Genomic DNA, 19,462 nt, shown 5'->3' with positions numbered 1-19,462 from the left:
GCTATTTCCGGGCCGTAGAGGAAAGCCTCGGGAGCAGCAGCTACGGCTGCTTCCGAAAACACCCGAAGCGAGGGTTTCGCCGCCTTCCCAGGTTTTCGTAACTTTTCGGATATTAGCTCTTCAACGTTCAGATGTTTCCGTAGATCCTCGCGTTCTTCTGCACCCAACCCCCTCTAAGAATTCGGCTTCTTCCGAAAATTCAAATTGTCTCAGTCTTTGACTGCTTGCGCAGATTCTCCCCGCTCTTCTCCGCCGGCCCTGTCCAAGCAATCGGCTACTTCCGACAATCCCAACCGTCCCAGACTTCGTCACTTTCCGAAGGTTTCCGGAGCTCGCCCTCAGACCCAGCAAGAGATTAATCTCGTTTCTAAACTTCGGCTCTTTCCGGAGATTCCAGGAGCACCCTCCTCCCCTCTCGGAGAACTTCGGCTCCTTCCGCCACCGCTTCGGGAAGGCTTCACTCACGAGAGATAGCTTCGACTTTTTCCGTCGGCACTTCGGCTCCTTCCGGCTCCGGGAACCGAAAAGGGAGGGAGGACAGAGGAGAGGTGGGTCAGGGGAAGGGAAACGGAGAAGGGGCAGGGTCCCGGCTCTCGGAACCTGGCTCTCCGGGTGGGGAAAGGGGAGGAAAAGAAGGGCTGATCTTGCGGAGGGCCTAAGAAGGTTGCGCGAGACAAAATCAGCCAGCGGGGTGAAGGGTGCGAGCGGCCGCTGCGGAGGTTGCCAGAGCGGCTTTGTGCGCCTGCGCAAGGGGGAAGAGGCGGGGCGCGAGGTGGGCTTCTGCGCCTGCGTAGAAGCCGGTCTGAGGCGAGGTTTCTCAGCTGTTCCGGAAGGGTGCCCGCTTCCCGAGCCCCCGGAGCGCGTGCGCGAGTCTTTCCCTTCCTCCAGGGAAGGTATTGCATTCCCGACCGTTAAGCAAGGCCGCCCTCTCCTGGTTGCCGTGGCAACCGCACAAGCGCGCCCGCCCCACCCGCTGCCGCGCAGGCGCAGCAGGTGACGTAGCGGACACTTCCGGGAGGCAGATAACTTCGCTTTTCCGCCTCCTGGCGGAAGCCTATGCTCAGAGATTCTCCGTTCCCCTCGTTGGCCGCCTCCGCCAGAGGTTTCTTTGAGTCCCGCCTCCTGCCGCCGTGCCTCTAGTCCAAGTAGCCCAGCGGGTAGTGCTCACGCCTTTTTTCCGGAGCTCTGCCCCTCCGAGTTCCCCAGGGCACAGCTCCTTCTCCCCTCCCACCCCTGCCTCCGGAGAGCTAATTACACCCTGTCTCCCCAACCTCCCCGTTTCCCGCCTGACCATCCGTGCCCCGGAAACCCTCAGAGCCTCCGTCACCGTCTTCGCGGCAACGGCCACCCCCTCCCAGGAAAAGGCCGGGTCCTAGTTTATTCCAAATTTTATCATCTTTTTAATTTAAATTCTCTTAATAATTATCTGTCTCACGTGGACTCGGGGCGGTCCCGGAACGCGGTTGGGGAGCTCCTTGCAGGGCAGGCAGGTGGGCCAGCCTCTCCTCGGGGTTGGGGGAGGCAACCGGGTATGTACAGTGCCCTCGCCCCGCAGTCCCGGCAGTTTTCCCAGGAGCAAGGGCCGGGTGACAGCAGGACGGTGCCGCTCAGGTGGGAGGGGGTGCCAGTGTCTAGGAAAGGGCAGAAACCGGCCCCTGGACAGTAGTTCTTCGACCGCCCCCACCCCAGGGAATGCGGAGGACGGGGAGGATGCTAGGAATGAGAGAGGCAAAGGGGCAGATCTATATACAGGGGACCCGGGAAGGGGGTGGCGGCCCGCAGGAGGGGAAGGAGAGAGGCACGCGCAGAAACAGGCCACCCACCCGCCCCCATGCCCTCGTGAGGGTCCACCACTCCTACACACGCTTGACCAGTGCCGGGAGGGCGGAGGGGGAGGGCAAGAGGGGCCGGGGGCGTGTCCCGGGCCAGGTGGGGCGGGATCACCGCTTGAAGCGGTAAGTGATGGGAAGCAGCAGCTTGCTCTTCTTGAGGGCCTGCACCTTCTTGAGGGTCTCATCGTCCAGGGCCAGGAAGCAGCGGCGCGAGTACTCGAGCAGACGCTCCTTGGAGGGGTCGAACTCGCCCACCTCCGCCAGCTTCTCGGGGGCCACGATGAGCAACTCCGCGATGGGCGTGGTGAGCGCCACCGTGTTGCGGTCCACTCGGTGGTGCTCGAAGGCCCGAGACATGCTCTTCAGCTTCTGGAAGGTGCCCAGGATCTTCTTGTAGCGGCAGAGCACACCGTCGGCGTCCTTCACTGCACGGCCGAGGGGAGAGAGCGAGAGAGAGGCATTGGGGGGGGAGGGCGGGCAGAGAGAGGAAGTGGGAAGGGGAAGCCGGAAGATCAGGAGGACAAAACAGAACGAGGAGAAGCAGTGAGAGTTACAAGAGGCGGAAGAAATGGAGACAGAAGTCGGACCAGAGGAAGATCAGAGAAGGCAAGCCCAGGGAGGGGGATGAGGAGGAAAAATGAAGGAGGGAGTGGGCTCAAGGGTGGAGTTCCCAGCCCACCTGGGCCATCGCCCCCTCCCCTGTTCCTGACAGGAGCCCAAGGCTCAGGAAGGCCAAGCCCCAGGCGGCAGTGAGGGTGGACACAGATTTCAGGATTGTAAACCAGGACCACACGTGGAGGCCAGGACACACAACCAGGTCTGGTCTGTTTGCTGATGGGGAGACCAAGGCTTGGGAGGACAAGGGGGAGCTCCTTGGAGGTCACACATTAAGTCCCCGGCCCAGAGCCCCAGAGCCCCCACCCCCTGCGCCTCGCTTACCCCGCTGCCTCTCCCGGGCCTTGGGCTTCCCGAAGCGCCTCCGGCCAGTGCCCCCTTTCTGCTGCTGCCGCTTCCTCTCCCCGTTACTGCCTTGTGCAGACGCTCCGCTGAGTGAGGAGGCAGCCGACTCGGGGTCTGAGGCCTCGCCCCCAGCCCCGCCTCTGCCGTCCCCCTCAGCCCGCCGGGGCCCAGGCTTCAGCCGGCAGTGGTCCTCTGGAGAGGTGAGAGGAGACACGCGCATGCGTGAACTTCACGACCAGGAGGGAGGGAGGAGGAGTCGGCCAGGTGGGGTCGGACAGCACGTCACACAGGTCCCCAGGAAGGGGTCCCCAAGGAGGGGACAGGCAGGAAGTGCACTATAGATGCTGAAGTTCCACAAGCAGCTGGGATTTGGGGACAGAGATCCCAAATCTCTGTGGGGTGGGGCACGGGCTGAGGATGCCCACTCCTCAACTTGGTGGCAAGAGGTCTGGGGGAGGGGCCCAGTGGACCAAGACAGTCCCGGGAACCTCGGGAGAGTCTGTGACTTTGTGGGGTTCCCACGGTGGAGGAGGGGTGTTCTGGGGACCCAGTGAGGCCTGTATAAGCGGGGAGGCAGGCAAAGCCTGGGTGGGGGTGGGAGTGCAGACCCAGAGGGAAACCTTAGTCTCTGGGTCTAGTGCGCTGGGAAAGGCAGGCGCCCACCCTCACCCAGACAGAGGAAGCAGCGGGGGTTCTGATGCAGGGCCCTCCGAAGGGTGGGTTTGGAGGTCCAGTGTTGGGGTTCCCACCGAGTAAATCCAGAAGCCCCTAGGCCTGACCATCCTTGGTAGGTTCCCATCAGCGTGGGTGGATGGTGGGAGGCCCAGCAACCCAGGCTAGAGGTGGCTCAAGAGCAGAGGGGTCCTCAGTGAAGTAGGTGTTGAAAAAAACACAGGCCCCCTTGCCCAGACTTTCAGCTGACTTCACAGACAGGGAAGCGGAAGCTTTTGAGGGAGCCACAGCCAGGGGCTGAACGGCAGGAAGGGGAGAGGACAGGCTGGACCCACCAACACAGCTAAAGGTTTGGCAGAGAAAAGCCCTATAAGGGAAGGGGAGGGGTCAGTGTTCAGAATACATGGACAAGCAGGGCACAGTGTCCTCTCCATCAGCAGAAGGACTCAAGCAGGAAGGAAGCTGGGCTTGGAGCCCCAGAGATGGCCACAGGTGCAAGGAGAGGGCAAAACTGACAGGTCCCCCTGAGCCACCAGAGGATGAGTGTGGGTAAGAAGGGTCCTGTGTCCCTGAGGAGGGCCGCGCTGGGTGCCGGGGCCCAGGAGTGAGATGGGGAGGGGACTGGCGGCCTCACCTGCATCCATGCGGGCAGAGGAGATGAACTTGTCCAGCTGACACCGCAAGAAGTCCCTCTCCTCCTCCAGGTCCTCAATGCGCTTCTGCAGCCATGAGTTCCTCTCCAGGGCCATGTGCAGCTGGGCCCTGACACCGTTCATCAGGGCCACAGTCGGGGACACAGCCTCCGGAGGCTCTAGGGACAGCAGAGGACCCTGGTCGACCCCAGGCCTCAGGGCCCTGCACCCCCGCCTGACTCAAGTCCCCCTTCAACCAACTCACCCTCGAAGTTTCCCTGAGAGGGGCTCAGACTGTAAAAGATCTGTGGGTCTAGGTGGGGCGTCTCGTCGAAGGGGATGGAAATCTCGAAGGCCTCGTTGTCCTTCTTCACTGGAAAAGAGAGGCCGGGGTCACCCCAGGGAAGTCCCAAGGAGCCGTGGACCAGCCCCCAACCACGCAGCCCTGGAGAGGAAAGGGCAGGGACAACGGGCAGCAGCTGTGGGACCAAGGGTGGAGCAAGGTCCAGTTCCTCACCTGTCCTCCTCCGGCTAATGTTGCGCTCATTCATGGTGCGGCCTCCTGCGGACCCCAGCAGCTGAGAACCTCAGGGGCACTGGACAGAAACAGCAGCCACAGATGAAGGAACACAGACGGACTCCTCGGGGACATCCCGGGGGAGCTGGGGCTCACGACTGCGGGAGGGTGTGCTGAGGGCCAGGACTCCTGGGTCTGATGGAGGAGGGGACCCAGACCCCTCAGGACTGAGGGAGGACCCCTGGGGTTACAAACTCCTCGACTCTAGAGAACGCGGGTGCTGGAAGAAGGAGGACCGGTGGGGTCGACAGAGCAGGCGCATCCTGGCCGAAATAGGACAGACCCTCATCACGGGTCGCCTCGGGGCCAAAGAAGTGAGAGGTGCGGGGGAGGGAGAGTGCACCCCAACTTCCAGGCGCAGGGTGGGGGCCCAAGCCACGAGCCGCGCCTCGCCACCCCCGGGCACCCCACGCACTCGCGTGGGCGATCAAGGCCTAGCACCCGTTAGGGAGCTGGGCGCGTGCGCAGTGCGGGGGAAGGTCATGAGTGGGGATGCGCCCCCGCCCCCGCCCTTTGTCCCGCGGGTGGGAGGGGGAGCGACGGTGGCAAGTGGTCTCAGCGGGGGATGCACCTGGCCGCAGGTGCCGACACGGCCACCACCACCCCCACGGCCCGCAGGTGCCCGGGGTCGGACTGGCCGGGGCCCCACGCTCACCCACCCGCGCGCGGAATCCGGCCCGAGGACCGGCGGCAGCGGCGGCGGCGGCGCCCATGCCCGGCGCCGGGGAGCGTCTGCAAAGAATAACGGGGAGCGGAGGGAAGCGACCGCACACCCGCGGGCAGGGCGGCAGAGGCGGCGAGTCTCGGAGCCGGGCAATGGGAGAGGTAGGGACGCCAGGACCGCCCGGTGCGCCAGTTGGCGTGCCTCCTCCTGGAGTCCCCGGCCCCAGAAGAGGCCGGCCGTTTGCGGCGGAGGCCGGGGCCGCACTTGCGCGATGGCCCCTTGCAGCACTCCCCCGCCCTTGGCGAAGCTTGGGCAGGGAACGTCACGAATTTCCCAATTCCTAGAGAGCTGGCAGCTCCGGGGTCCCCAGGGGTGGGGGAGTGGGGGGTGACGACGCGCCGAGTCCGGCCCGGGAGAGGCGGGGAAATGTAGGAAACAGCCGGGAAAGTTGAAGCACAGGGAAGATCCCCTTAAGAGGTACCCTGGGAACTGGCCAGTGTGGACCCCTGCAACCCGCTCGGCTCCTTTGCTCCTTCATCTCCCACTGGGCTTCAGCACAGCCAGACCCCAGGGTTCTCAGGGCCATGGGGTAGGGAGATTTACTCCTCCCCGAAAATAAAGGCCTAGAAACCACTCCCCACCCCCGCACCGTCACCCCCGTGTTGTTAAGAGCTGGCTTTGGAACATCCAGACCTAGATCCTAGTCCTGGCCGCTCCTTCACAGCCTCAGTCTACCTGTAAAGTGGGGAGATTATAATTCCTTTTAGGTTTGTTGTGGGTATATAGGATGATAGGACACGCAGAACGCTCAACTCAGCGCCTGACCGCAGTGAGAGCTCAAGACAGGGCACTGTTACTGTTATCTGAAGTCAGATGGTGGGAAGCTCTTTCCCTCTCTGGGAAGTAGAGACAGATGATTTTTTTCCTCCACCCAAAAAGAGGTCGGAAGAAGAAATGAGGCCCAGCACAGTGCCTGGCACAAATGCGACGCGCAAGGAAAATTCATTGAGAAGGCAGATGTTTATTCAGCTTCTGGCCCAGCTCCACCTGCCTCTCCTCCCATTCTCAGGTAGCTTCCATGCTCTGGAATTTCTGCCAGCCCTTATGAGAGCAGTGCTTTAACCCTGCAGCGGGAGAACCTAAATGTTTGCGCCACCTAGAAAGTGTCACTCTCCCCTCCTACCCAATTCACACTACAGATAAATTGCAGCCTCAGTCAAAACGTCCAGGGGGAGGCACCTGCCCTAGATCCGTGTTTTTCAAACTACAGGTTCACGCGCAGATAATATGGTAGAATGAAATCTGGAATTGGCAGTCAAAAAAAAAAAAAGTAGATGGAAAGAAACAGAGATCTGCACGTGGCAGAGGTAACTACTGTTAAACCTTTGTTTTGCATATATTGTGTATCTATACGGGGTTGCCATACAAAATGTTTCTTACAATGGATCGTGGTTTAAAAAAAAAGAAATATCTAGAAACACTCGGCCTATAGGACACAGGTGGTCAGGAGCCAAGCTAGGACAAACCCCAGTGCAGGCCAACCTTCCCAGGCAAGCCAAGGCCCAAGCGGGCCAGGCACTTGCTCAGTCTCTGTGCTAGGCCGTCGGCAGAGACACGGTCCCCCAAAACCTCACACGCTCAAAGTGGAACCCGTGTTTAGTGAGTGTCCAGTCTCAGGCCCTGGCTGGGGAGTGGGAAGCAGTTCTGGGGCCCCTTCCCCCAGCATCGCAGGGGGGCCTCAGCAAGATACCGCAGATTCCTGATGGCCCCCAACCACGGGTTTTCAGGCCCGAGAACTTCCACACACAGCACTCTGCTCCCTACCCCTCCAGTCAGGGCTCGGCCGTGGACTCGCTGATGTCTCTGAGGTTAGAGGACTCCACTCTGTACATGGGAGGTCTTCTTCCCATCCTTATCTCCAAAACACTGAGGACCCGAAGATTACTCCTCAAGGCAGGGCTCAGCCTCCCCACGGCGGGGTCCTGTGTTTGTGTCCAGGGCCCCCGCAGCCCAGCCTCTGGCGCTCCCGGCTGTCTGAGGGCGACGGGAGTCCACGCTCCCCCCAGAATCCCATGGTACCTGAGGTACCCACAGCCTGGCTCAGGGATGCTTCCACCGAGCGTGCTTCTGCAGCGTGTTCTGCTCCATAAATCGGCGTGGGCAGTGCGGGCACTGGTAGGGGCGCTCGCCGGAGTGGACCCGGCTGTGCTGGGCCAGCTCGCCCGCCTCTCGGAAGCGGCGAGGGCAGAGCGGGCAGCCGTGGGGCCGCCCGCCACCCGCCCGGTGAATGGAATGGTGCCGCGCCAGGTGGCTGGCCCGCTTGAATGCCTTCCCGCAGGTGTCACACTCAAAGGGCTTGACCTCCGAGTGGGTGATGCTGTGTCGCTGAAGGTAAGACATGTACTCGAAGACCCGGGAGCACACTGGGCAGCTGTAGCACTTTTTCTGAGCCGAAGCCCCATCGGGCCCGGACTCTCTCTGAGACTCCTCGTCCACCAGCACAGTGTACGGGACGCCCTGGGTGTCTATGAGCAGGTAGTGGTTGGGCCTCGAAGGGGACGAAGTCTGGGGACATCCTGTGGAAGAGGAAGGTCCAGGTTCTGGGGACCCGCCTGTCCGAGGGGGAGGCGCCTCCATGGCCTCAGCAGAGGGAAGCGCCAGGGGCTGGGGGCAGGGGGACGGCAGCACCAGCATCCGGAGGGGTGACTGAGGCCTGGTGGAGGGGAGAGAGGATGAGAAGGTTACAGTAGAGGAGGGAAGCTCAGACCCACGGGCTCTGTTCTCCCCTCTCTATGTAACCTACTCGGGAATTCTGCAACCCCCATCCCCCATCTCCTCTCCAGTCCTTTGGCCTTGAACTCTGTGACCCTCTGTAAGGCTCCTACGCAACCCCTCCTTGAAAAACCTCTCCGACTCTGTTCCACCACCGACTGTACGCACAGGCTCTCTTTATCTTTCCGCTTTGTGCCCCCCTCAGGTCACAGGTTGCCCGCAGGCCCCACCTAATAGACCTCCAGGCCTCTCCCTTGTCTACGCCACTGATCCCAGTCTGGGGGTCAGTCCATCCTACATTTTCCACCAAGAAGCATTTCCTACCCCCTCTATATGCGCTCAGATCTTCTCAAATGGGCTGTCACTTTGGGAACCCCATGTCCTAACCCGCCCACCTCCCCTCGCCCGGCTACCTGCTGGTTCTCTCCAGTCCGCGCCCATCCACCCCCCAGTCCTGGCAGTGTCCCAGCGCTCTCTAGGGTTCCACCCGCGGCCCGGGCCTTCAAGCTTCTCTACGCAAGTTCTCGGCAGCGCCCCCTCCGAGCCGTCGGAACAGCCCCTCCCCGCCCAGCGCACAGGTACCCGCTCACCCGGCCCCGCCCCTCCCTACGGCCCGCTCCGGCTCCCTCCCGCCTCCCGGCCCCCGTACCCGGTGCAGCAGCCTCTCGGGTCCGGGCGACTCCGGAACGGCCCCGGGCTACTCCCGTGGTTGAGGATGGCGGCGGGTCGGTGGCCTCAGGGTGTCCCCCCAGAGCTGGCGGCGCCGGGTAAGGGGAGAGACCAGGGTAAAGAGAAGAGGGTCCCGGGGAGGGCGGTGGGGGCGGGGCGCCTGGGCCTTCGGGAAACGGCTCCGGCCAGAAACACAGGCCGAGATGAAGGTTCCCAGGTGCTCGTGGTCCGGTTTCCATCCCCCAACCCCGCTGCCTGCTTCACCCTGTCCGCCCCCACACGCAAATAAGAGCCCTAAAATGGAGTGCGGAATGTTTATTGAGTAAAGGGTGAGGGTGGTGGGTGGAAATGGGGCGACACAGAAATAAGCCAGACCGTGCCCGTGCTTTTGTCAAATCTTCCACGCAGACAACCGTTCACCACTTCGGAGCAGACAACCAGGGCTCAGAGGTTACGCTGCTTGCAAAGGCTCACACAGCACAGCTGGGCGGAAACTGGGCTCCGACTGGCTCCCAGGCACTGGGAGGGGCAACGACTTGGTCTACATCACACAGCTAGAGAGGGAGGGAAGAAGGAATGTTTCTCCCTTTAGATAGTTGGGGAAACTGAGGCCCAGGGTAAGGCAGTAACCTCAGCGGAGTAAGGGAATGTGTGTGGGAGTGACGCTGTGTGGGTCAGACGTGGTGGCCCAGAGAGGGGCCGGGCAGCAAAGGCCGGGTCTGTAACTTAGTGGAGGCGCACGTGCTGCGCCAGCTCCGCTGCGTCCTGGAAGCGGCGTGGGCAGAGCGGGCAGGTGTGCGGTGGGCCGGCGCGGGCACGGTGCGTGGCACGGTGCCGCGACAGGTGGCTGGAACGCTTGAAGGCCTTGCCGCAGGCGCCGCACGTGAAGGGCTTGAGGTCCGAGTGCGACACGCGGTGGCTCTGCAGCCGCAAAGGGCTGGCAAAGACCCGGGCGCACTCAGGGCAGCTGTAGCCCTTGCGAGGGCCTGGCTCTCCAGGCGGTGCCTCGCGCTGTGGCGGGCCCCGGGGCTCCTCCTCCAACTGCACCGTGTACGTGTAGGGGACCCCGTTGGCGTCGATGAGCAGGTGACGGCCCAGCCGCGGGGGTCGGGGCCCCGCCGCCGAGGAAGGAGTGGAGGAAGGGCCTTCCGTCTTGGGGAAAGGGGGAGCCTTGGGGGGCGGCGGGTCCATGGTCTCCGGAGAGGAGGACCGAGGGTGGGGTGGCCGCGGCGGCAGCAGCAGCATCTGGAGCGGCAGCTGGGAGCGGCGGAGGGGAGAGAAGTTAAAATCGCCACTTCCTGGGGAGAGTGTACCAATTCTCACTGCTTGTTACCCTCTCTGTACCACTGACCTACCTTCCCTACAAAAAAAAAAAGAAACTGCTTCTAGGCCAGATCGCTCTACTTGCATCAAGCAGCTTCAGGGGCTTCTACAACTAAGCTCAGCATCTCAGGGCCCCGACCTGCCTTTCCTCCCGGGTCCTCCTCTCATCCCCCAGCTGGACCAGAGGGCTTCACCCAGCCACTTCCCTCCTCCTCCACCCCAAAAGCCAATCAATTTCCAACCCTATTTTCCCCTTTACATCTTCATAGCCTCTTTCATGTCACGCCAGGGCTCTTGCCTCCAGAATTTCTCTAATGGGTCGCTTCCTCTTCTTCCCAGCCCCAGCTCAGGTTGCATCCTCTCCCCCACCCAGGACCACCGCAGCAGCCTTTCCTTGGCCTCCAGACCCTCCTAGATCTCCATCCCCACTAGGTTCCCTGGAAGGCCTCCCATCTCTGCATACGGCTGTAGCCTCTCTTAATTTCCTCTCTAGGTACATCCCCGGAGCCCCACTAACCCAATTCCCCACTCTTCACCCAGGGCTCCTCTATCCTGTTCCTACATTTAGCACCTTAAGGTTTCAACATCCTCTCCCATTACCTAACCTGTCCTCGAAACTTCAGGTATGCCTACCTAGGACGTCTCAACTGCCGGCCTTCTACGTAGCCCACGGTCCATGAACTTTGCCACCTGCTACATCTCCACCCAAGGGTCCCTCTGTCTCCCCAGCCCCCAGGTATAAGCCACTGACATCTTTGCTGTTCCTCTCTATATCCCTCGGGGCCTCCTCTCACTCCCCGTGACACACACCAGGGCCCCGGAGTCCCTCTCCCAAGCCCCCTTCTCCCTCTCTTCTGCATGCATCTGGCATCTTTATGTCCCCATTCCTATCCCTGCTGTACCCAGCACAGCGCCTCCACCCCGCTTCTCTGCTCCGCTTCCTTCTGTAACCCCAGGGCCCCTGTGTCCCCCTTTCCGCTACGCCCCCAGGAACCCCTCGCTCCCGCACTCCCTCCTGCCTGTCCCCCGAGCCCAGGCTCCTTCCCCGCCGTGCCCCAGCCCCACCCCCATCCCCGTTATCACCAGCCCCTCCCCCAGCCCTGCCCGGCCTCACGCCGTCCCGGAGCCAGGCTCCTCCCTCCATCCCGGCCCCCGTACCCGGTGCAGTGGCTTCTCGGGTCCGGAGGAGCAAGCCGAGGTCCCGAGCGGCCCGGGCTTCCCCTCGCGAGTGCCGGCGGCGGCGGGACCGAGGCTTGGGGGAGCTCCGGGCCGGCGGCGCCGGGGACGCGGGCGCGGGGGGCGCGGGGGCGCGAGGGGCGGCGGCGTCCCTGGGAAAGGGCGCCGGCTGGAAACGCGCGCGCCGCAAAGAAGGTTCCGCCGCCCCAGAGCCCGCCGCTCTGACGGCCCGCTTTTTTTGAGTATCTAGGGATCGCGAGAAAGGAGAGGGGCCGAGCGCGCGGGAACCACACAGCCCGCCCCCTGCCCCCCGCTCCCTTCCCACCCCCTATGGGAACAGTTCGTTCTCTGAGACAGAGATTGATTAGGAGACGGGGCTACGCGAGGATGACTTTGCCCTAAGTCCCACAAGCAACGGGCGCGCCCAATCCGTCCTCTTCGCACTGGCCGACCCGCCTGCATCCTCTTCCAAACGAGGAACAGAGCGGGAAGAGGGAAGTTTCTGTCGGCTGGGCAAATGGGGAGCCCGAGAGCCCGAGAGGGCCAAACCTTGCCAGATGCAGAGGTGGGCAAGAGTGGCTCTTCCCATCGAGGAAGGGGGAGACTGAGGCGCAAGGAGCAGCACCAACAGTGTCTGGGTGGTGTCGGCACAAAGCGCGGTGGGCCCGACGCTCCCGCGCGCAGAGAGGAAACCGAGGTCCGGCGGCCGCGTCCTGGTGCAGGAGCGCGTTGACCAGAGAGGGTCAGGGCAGCCAGGCCAGATCCGGAACCTAGTGCGGCGGTCGGCGCCGGACGGCGCCAGGTGGCCAGAGCGCTGGAAGGCCTGGGGCAGGCGGCGCACGCGGAAGGTTGGAACGTCGAGTGCAGCGCCGGGGGTCGCCCGCAGCTCGTCCTCCAGCTGCGCGGTGAACTAGGAGCGAATGCTGCGCGTGTCCACGAGCAGGTCATGGCGTGGGGGGAACCAGAGGGGGGGCGGCCGCTGCAGCTGGGGTCACTGAAGGCAGAGAACCGGCGTTACGGTCGCGCCCAGACCAATGACCCCGGCTTGGCCAGAGGTGCGTCCGAGAAAGCTGCCGAAAAGAACTTTCTGGGATGATGAAAAAGTTCTATGATCTGCGCGTTGTCCACTGGGACAGCCACTAGCCGCGTGAGGCTATTGCTCATTAGAAATGTGGCTAGGGCTTGAGGACCTGAATTTTAAATGGCATTTAATTTCTCTTAATTTAAATCTAAATCTAACCGCTGCCCACCTTACGGCACAGTTCCTAAACCACCCTCAACCAGTTGCAAACTGGAGACCCGCGGGCCAGAGAGGGCACAGTTATATTTGGTTTGGATCACAGATATGTCTTAATGTTTTACTGGGCAATATTTTAAAAGCCAGAAAATGCACACATAAATTGCCAGCCATGGAAAAAAGTCTCTAGATGGGGCAACAGTAAACTGAAACTGATGAAGCCTTCTTAGAAAACCTTCAAGGAACCTCCAAGTGACCCAACAGCTGTGATCTTAAGGCTTCAATGAAAGATCCTCCAGAACTGTACTGTCCTAAAGGGCAGCCACTGGCCACAGATAGCTCTTGAGCGTTTGGCATGTGTCCGGTCTGAACTGAGATGTGTCGTAAATGCAAGACACCTAAAAGATTCTGAAGACTGAGTATGAAAAAAGTGTAAAGTATCTCATGAATGACTTTTATGTTGATAACATTTAGAAATGACCCTCGGTATACTGACTGGGTTAAGTATGTTATTAAATTAATTTCAGCTGTTCCCCTGCACTTTTTAAAGCATGGTTCACTCCTGGAAACTGTTGTCCTAGAGATTCTTCCTCTTTTGTAATTTTATGGGGTGGGGGGCAGTAGGGAGAGTGGAAACTGGTGAACTGAGAGGGTGTGCACAGTTTAAAGGGGTAACTACACCTTCTGTCTACACCAGGCTTCTCAACTTTGGCACTACTGACATTTTGGGGCTGGATCATTCTTTGTTATGGGGGGCTGTCCTGTACGTTGTAGGATGTGGAGCAGCATCCCTGGCCTCCAGGCTTCGGATGCCAGAAGCACCGTCTCCCACCCCTCAATCCCACTCCCACCCAGCTGTGACAAGAGACTTGGCCAAATGTCCCCCAGGGGGCAACACAGATCCTGGGCTACACAGACAACTACCACAGGAGTCTCCCACCCAGATCCCTTTCTTGAGTTTCAGACCCATGAAACTTGCTTTGTCCATGAGAGCCACGCCCACCCCACCCCACCCCACCCCGAACTCTGGAAATAATGACAAGGACCAACGTTTATTGGGCCCTTCCTATGATGCCAGCCATCGCTAAATGCACTGAACCCTCAGAGCAGACCCAGGAGGGAGGTGCCATGCAGATACCTATTTTATAGATGAGGAAACAGAAGCTCCGAGAGGTCATGTGATTGAGACTGAGGTCATACATCCGCTGGACAGCACGTGCTTCTAACTGACCCCTGAGTCAGAGCTCATGGCCACTGTCTGCAAGCACCTCATGCTTCTCCCCAACCCACTGCCGCCACCGCCCCAGCTCACCATGACAGCCTCCCCACCCCCCAGTCCCTTCTCTCTATGGCAACACTGCAGCAGTATAATTACGCTAACCCGCAGAATCACGTCATCACCTGACCTAAAACCCTCCTTGCTGCACTTGGAATAAAACTCAGAAGCTGCCGTCACCACATTGCCGCCCAGCCCACCTGGCCCACTTCCAGGGCCTTGTGTTTGCTGTTCTGCCCTCTGGAATATTCCTCCCAGCCCCTCACAAGGACACACCCCTTTCTGGCCATTCAGGCCTCAACTCGAGTGATCCTTCATCACTGAAGCGGCTGCTGCTTGTATCAGAGCTCAAGTTGGTGAGCAGGTGAGGCCATCCCCTCCGCCTCTCATACTGCCGTCCGTAGTGGTCTCGCTCGTTTCTCGATTTGCTACTTTACCGCCTGCTTTTCCCGCTCCGTCCCAGGCAACATTCTACCCTCAGAACCTAGCAAAGGTCTGGGGAGAGGGTCGGGGCTCGGTTCAATATTGGATGAATGAATGAATTCAGTCACCCCGTCCAAAGGTAAAGCATTACCTCCCCCCCACCAAAACAAAAAGCCTTGCTTCTCTCTTGGGACAGGATCATGATGAAGCACCGCAGCCACACCAGTCTGGAACCTCTAACGTCCTCATCCCCCCCCACTTCTACACGCCCCAAAGCCAGAGGCGCCAGGTTCCGTCCCGCCCCCACCCTCAACGTCCCCCTCTGCTCCCCAAGCCCCAGCTCTGGCCCCTCCTTCCTGCCCAGGGCCCCTGCACCAGCCTTCTCCCTGCTATCTTGGTCCCCAGTACTGCCCCCGCCCTCCTTGACACTCTTCTCACAGCTGTCTCATATGTAACCTCTGCACAAAATCTTGTCACGGCCCCCGTGACCCTCAGGACCAAGTCCCCAGGTTCCTCACCCTGGGATTTGAAGCCCTTCATGAGGTGGCCCAGCCAATCCACCTCATCCCAGCCCCACATAGCAGCATCTCACAGCCCCCTAATGGGACCTAGGGACGTGGCCCTAGGAAAGCACTCCAGCCAATAACTCACACCCGCAAAGGAAAGGCTCCCACCTCGTGTTCCAGCCCTACCCCCGCAATTAAAAAAGAATCAAAACTAACGAACGTTATCTGCACCTGTCTCAGCAGGCACCACCAGTTGCTATAAAGAAGTGATGGAGTGGTAGGCGCTACCTTCGTATTAGGTGAGTTTGCAGCTCACCTGATAAGGATGTTTCATTCTATCCCATCTTACAGATTGGGAAACTGAGTTCCAGAATGGTATGGTGATCTCTCTCAGGCTATAAACAGAGGCTGTGGCAGAGTCAGGGATTCAGCAAGAGACTCCTGTTTCTCACCCCTGGCCAGGATGGCTGGGAACCACAAGCCATTCCCTATTTCAGGATGAGGAAACTGAGGCCCAGAGTGGCAGCCTCAGGTCACACAGCAAGTAAACAGTGAGGCCAAACCCCCAGCCTCTACCTTCTGTACCAAAAACAAGAGATTCTATGGAGCCCCTGCAGTCTCTCCATGGTCCAGGAAATTCCTTCCAGCCAAGTGGTCCAGAACGTGCTGCGCCTGCTGCCCGGCATCCTGAAAACGCCGGAACACAGCGGGCAGGTGTGAGCCCGACCCAACGGGAGCTGGCGTATGAAGCGATACCTCGCCGGGGCGCTTGAAGGCCCTGCCACAGACGAAGGGCCGGAGTTCTGAGTGGGAGATGCTGTAGCTCCTGCGGTGCGGGCAGCTCTTGAAGACCTGAAAACACTGGGGACAACTGAAGCCTTGCGGGGTGGGGTGGGGGTTGGGCTCCAGCCAGGGGCCTCCTCCGTGTGCACGCATAGGGAACACCATTCCCGTCAGTGAGCAGGTGACGGTCCCTGAGAAGCGGGCTGAGGCCGCGGGATGGGGATGGCGGGGGTGGAGGAAGAGGAGGGGGCCGGCTTAGGGGCGGGGACCACCCTAGGGAGAGAGGGGCCCATGGCCTCCAGAGAGATTCAGGGTCAAGGTACAGGTTGGGAGGCTGAGGGGAGGACAGACGGGCGAGTAGATGAAGTTCTTTCTCCGGATTTCTCCAGCTCAAAGCCTCTCCACCCCGCGCCCGCGAGTCTAAGCGAGTGACCCAGCGGACGCACCGCTCGGGCCTCTCCGGTCGCCCGGAGCTCAGCGCCTACCTCCCGGCGCCGGCCCGCGGTGCGGAGGTCTCTCGGGTCCGAGCGCGGTGGGAAGCGGCTCGAGGGGCGGCCGCAGTAAGTCCGCCGCGCGGGGTGATGGACTCCGAGAGCCCGGAAACGGCTCCCACTCCTGCCTCCGTCTCGGCCAGACGCGGCACCCAGAAATCAGCCCCGGCCGGAAACAAACACCCGCGAACAATGGTTCCGGGTGTCTGCCCGCCTCACTTCTCTGCAATAAGGGGAGAAAAGCCAATATAAAGTCATTGGCGACGTGGTAGATACAGAGGGAGGGAAGACAAAAGGGATGTCTTTTTGTCCGAAAAGTTGTGACTTTTCTTTAAAAGTCACTTTATCTATGGTTTCCCTGGCAGTTCAGTGGTTAAGACTCCACCTTCCAATGGAGGGGGTGCGGGTTCGAGTTGGATCCCTGGTCTGGGAGCTAGGACCCCACATGCCCGGCAGCCAAAAAAACAAAACATAAACAACAGAAGCAATATTGTAACAAACTCAATAAAGACTTAAAAAAAAATGTTCCACACTTAAAAAAAAGGTCACTTTATCCTTCTGGGCTGGAGAAGGAACTAGTCGTTCTAAAATAAGAAAGACTCTCTTCAATAGGAGAGAAAATAGACAGTCTACCTACAAATAGGAACTGAAACCAGAAAGGGCTAGTGACTGGTCGGCTGCTACACAGCAAAGACAAAGAGCCAGAATTATTCAGCCGGTGGGACAACTGAGGAAACCCAGGCCTTGTGATTTAATGTGTTACATGGCAAGAAAATGGAGTCAGGTATCATTCTCCGTGTTGGTGGTAAAACCAAGGCCAGAGAGGGGTAGTCACTGGCCCTGGGTCACACAGCTAGTCGGGGCTGGCTTGTATGATGCCAGTCTCTCCACAGGGCTGGAGTGGAGGGAAGTGACATCCGGGTCTAGAGTACACCTGAACTCCAGGCCTCAGGCTCCACAGCCAGCCAGGAAGTCCTGCCCTGATGAATACACCGGGATGCATTGGGCCACCCCCTGGAAAGTGGTCATCCCACCCAAGGTGGGTTAGCCGGTGCTGGCTGCGATGGCTGGAGCACTTGAATGCCTTCCCACAGGGGCCACACACTTAGGGGCAGAGTTCCAAGTGCAGGACACGATGCTACCTGAGGTAAAACAGGCTCTTACACGTTTGTAAGCACACGGGGCAGAAGTGTGATGGGAGCTGGCCCATCTCTTTTTGCATCACCCTGAGCTGCTTCCTCAAGCCCCAGTAGGATGTGTGTGGTGATCAGTAAGTGACCACTTGAGCTTGGGGGCACAGGTGAGGACAAAATAGGTGACTGAGTTTGAGATGCATCCCGGGACATTCCCAGTTTTAAAACTGAGAGGAAGAAACAAAGAAGAACCAGACAAGAACACAGATGTCTCAGCAGATTTGGCAAATTGCTACCATCTGGCCGCTGACAGGGATGAGAGAATTCATCCCTAGTTTCAAATGGGTTATTGAGGCCAGAGAGTGAGCCCACCAGTCACAAAGCCCACACGGTGCAGTTAAAACCCAGGGTCCCTGCCTCCTGGGTAAGGCTAAAGGGGAAAAGTAATGGCCCTGGGAGGTGAGGGCATCTTTCTTGCTACTTTCTCCTGCTTCCCCTGCCACCCACAGACTTGCAGCACACCCCAAGGCTGGAGATCATTCAGTCTTAACAAGAACAGCCCAGAAAAGGGTGTTGCCTTGTCCACTAGAGATGCCAGTGTCTAGCTCTGCAACCATCATCTCTCAAGCTGGACGCTGGCAACTTGGGAAAGATTCCCAGCACGTGGCTCCCCAAAGGCATCAGTTTTGTGCCCATATTAGGAGCAGACTCAGTCTGCCCTAATATATCAGGACGTGCTGAGCCAGGTCCCTGGCAAGCCTGACCCGCCGGGGGCAGAAGGAGCAGGTACAGGGAGTCCGGTGGATGAGCGGAGGCTGGCAAAAACTGCTGGGGCATTTGAAGGCCTTGCCACAAGTCTCAGAGATGAAGCCCCAGATGACCAGATGTGAGAGGCCATAGGCCTTGAGACAGACAGCATTCTGGAAGCCCTGCAGGCACTTGGGACAGCTGTACGCTGGGCAAAACTTCCTGCTTGTCATTGGGCTTCTCCACTCGCACTGTGTATGCGTAGGTGTATTGTATGCCCGTCCAGTCAGAGGCTGAAGGCCCAGAGAAAGAGGAGGAGGAGAAAGGGCCAACTTGTGGGAGGAGCACTTGACTGGGGCGGGGGAACCACAGTTGATGAGAGTAAAGTCATGGTCGTCCTTTTTTTGGGGGGGGCACGTTGTGCAGCATGTGGGATCTTAGTTTCCTGACCAGGGATCGAACCTGCGCCCCCTGCAGTGGAAGCGCGGAGTCTTAACCACTGGACCGCCAGGGAAGTCCCAGTCATAGTCATCCTTGAATGAGAGAAGCAGCTAAAGGAAGGAAAAACTGCATTGACTGAAGGTGCAGAGAGGTAAGCTAAGGGTTGAGATGACCAGAGGACCTCTCTGCATCCTCCAATCTTTGCTTACCTACGTCATCCTCCACCCCCTACTCCTTAAACCCCTCATCTCTCCAAGGGGCTGGGGGACTTTTCATGGGCCTCTCTCCATGTGCTCAAACCCTAGACTTGCTAACTTTACCACATCTCCATGCTCCCGGGATTTGCACAGGCCTCTTGCATCTATCAATCGATTCCTATGATGTGCACTCAGAGTCGTCTTACACGCCCCAGAATCTGTGGGACCCATGCTTTACTATATTGCCCTCTGTCTCCTCTTTCAAACCCCTGGTGGGTAGGGTGTCCTTTTCCCTTGTCTCCATTCCTCCCCATCAGGGTATCACTCTTCTCTTCTAGGACCTCCCCCAAACTCTCCGAGTTTCTTTTTCTGCCCAGATCCAAGATTTCTTCCTTTCATGCTGGTCCTGCGACACCATTAAGTGTTTCCATCCGCCCAGAAAGAAGTCTCTCATCTCCAGAGTCTGTATTCAACCCACTCCACCACCTCCCCACCATCCCTTTCCAAAGCCCACCAAGGCCTCCCTGGTTTCTGCCTTTTCTCTGTTCCCGAGGGGTCCTCCGACACGAACCTCCTCGACCCTCCCCAATCGTCCCCGCAATGGGTCAGTCGGGTCCGGTCTTTGACACACACACGCACACACACACACACCCGGCTGCCCCCCGTCCTCGTGCTCCTGGACCCCTCCTCCAGGCATGGCCTTTGCTGTCCGTGCGTTATGAGGATAGGCCTTCCGACAGTCTGATCCCGGGATACAGGAGGCGAAGAGATTAAACCTTCCGGGAGCCCTAAGTGGAGCCATAGGGCCCCGACCAGCCAGGAGAGGGGTGGGGTTCACGAGAAAGCCTTCCGGCCGGAAACACAGACCCTCAAAGGAAGGGTTCCAAGTGCCTTCTGTTCCGCTGGCCTGAATCTCTGTCATTCATTCAACAAATATTTGTTTAGTGTCTC

General features: G+C 59.6%; 3 protein-coding genes and 1 long non-coding RNA gene across 10 annotated transcripts; 1 reads left to right on the top strand and 3 right to left on the bottom strand.

The window, feature by feature from the left end:
• Positions 1–1,376: 1,376 nt before the first annotated feature.
• Positions 1,377–5,699, bottom strand: CCDC106 (coiled-coil domain containing 106). Of its 2 annotated transcripts, none has more exons than XM_082605965.1 (5): positions 5,333–5,699; positions 4,362–4,692; positions 4,099–4,275; positions 2,772–2,984; positions 1,377–2,257 (listed from the first exon to the last, which is right to left on the bottom strand). In XM_082605965.1, exons 2-5 carry the CDS (start codon positions 4,645–4,647, stop codon positions 1,941–1,943), a joined length of 993 nt encoding a protein of 330 aa, XP_082462091.1. In that variant the 5' UTR covers positions 4,648–4,692; positions 5,333–5,699; the 3' UTR covers positions 1,377–1,940. The 2 variants fall into 2 exon arrangements, with proteins under 2 accessions (XP_082462091.1, XP_082462092.1); XM_082605966.1 differs by lacking the exon at positions 5,333–5,699 and having other exon boundaries at positions 4,362–4,469; positions 4,614–5,325.
• Positions 2,331–4,368, top strand: LOC309794448. Its single transcript, XR_014292047.1, has 3 exons — positions 2,331–2,438; positions 2,545–2,649; positions 4,169–4,368. It is a non-coding gene; the product is annotated as an uncharacterized lncRNA (long non-coding RNA).
• A 174-nt stretch (positions 5,700–5,873) lies between the features above and the next one.
• ZNF581 (zinc finger protein 581) lies at positions 5,874–15,111 on the bottom strand. 5 transcript variants are annotated; one of them, XM_082605968.1, is made up of 2 exons: positions 15,036–15,111; positions 5,874–8,050 (listed from the first exon to the last, which is right to left on the bottom strand). In XM_082605968.1, exon 2 carries the CDS (start codon positions 8,029–8,031, stop codon positions 7,438–7,440), a length of 594 nt encoding a protein of 197 aa, XP_082462094.1. In that variant the 5' UTR covers positions 8,032–8,050; positions 15,036–15,111; the 3' UTR covers positions 5,874–7,437. The 5 variants fall into 5 exon arrangements, with proteins under 5 accessions (XP_082462094.1, XP_082462096.1, XP_082462093.1 ...); XM_082605970.1 differs by lacking the exon at positions 15,036–15,111 and adding an exon at positions 14,951–14,994; XM_082605967.1 differs by lacking the exon at positions 15,036–15,111 and adding an exon at positions 8,759–8,890.
• ZNF580 (zinc finger protein 580) lies at positions 9,080–15,100 on the bottom strand. 2 transcript variants are annotated; one of them, XM_082605972.1, is made up of 2 exons: positions 15,036–15,100; positions 9,080–10,035 (listed from the first exon to the last, which is right to left on the bottom strand). In XM_082605972.1, exons 1-2 carry the CDS (start codon positions 15,051–15,053, stop codon positions 9,505–9,507), a joined length of 549 nt encoding a protein of 182 aa, XP_082462098.1. In that variant the 5' UTR covers positions 15,054–15,100; the 3' UTR covers positions 9,080–9,504. The 2 variants fall into 2 exon arrangements, with proteins under 2 accessions (XP_082462098.1, XP_082462099.1); XM_082605973.1 differs by lacking the exon at positions 15,036–15,100 and adding an exon at positions 11,260–13,471.
• Positions 15,112–19,462: the final 4,351 nt, after the last annotated feature.

Source organism: Mesoplodon mirus, assembly GCF_964341445.2.
Source record: "Mesoplodon mirus genome assembly, chromosome: 19".
In the NCBI taxonomy this organism is placed as follows: domain Eukaryota; kingdom Metazoa; phylum Chordata; class Mammalia; order Artiodactyla; family Ziphiidae; genus Mesoplodon; species Mesoplodon mirus.
The sequence above is the reverse complement of the archived record's forward strand: the minus strand, read 5'-3'. Positions and strand labels throughout refer to the sequence as shown.

Coding starts and splice junctions, on each gene's coding strand:
- CCDC106 (XM_082605965.1), bottom strand. CDS start 4,647: ATGAATGAGCGCAACATTAGCCGGAGGAGGACAGGTGAGGAACTGGAC. Junction 2,985..4,098: donor CTCTGCCCGCATGGATGCAG/GTGAGGCCGCCA, acceptor TCACCTCTCCAG/AGGACCACTGCCGGCTGAAG. Junction 2,258..2,771: donor GGCCCGGGAGAGGCAGCGGG/GTAAGCGAGGCG, acceptor TCGGCCGTGCAG/TGAAGGACGCCGACGGTGTG.
- ZNF581 (XM_082605968.1), bottom strand. CDS start 8,031: ATGCTGGTGCTGCCGTCCCCCTGCCCCCAGCCCCTGGCGCTTCCCTCT.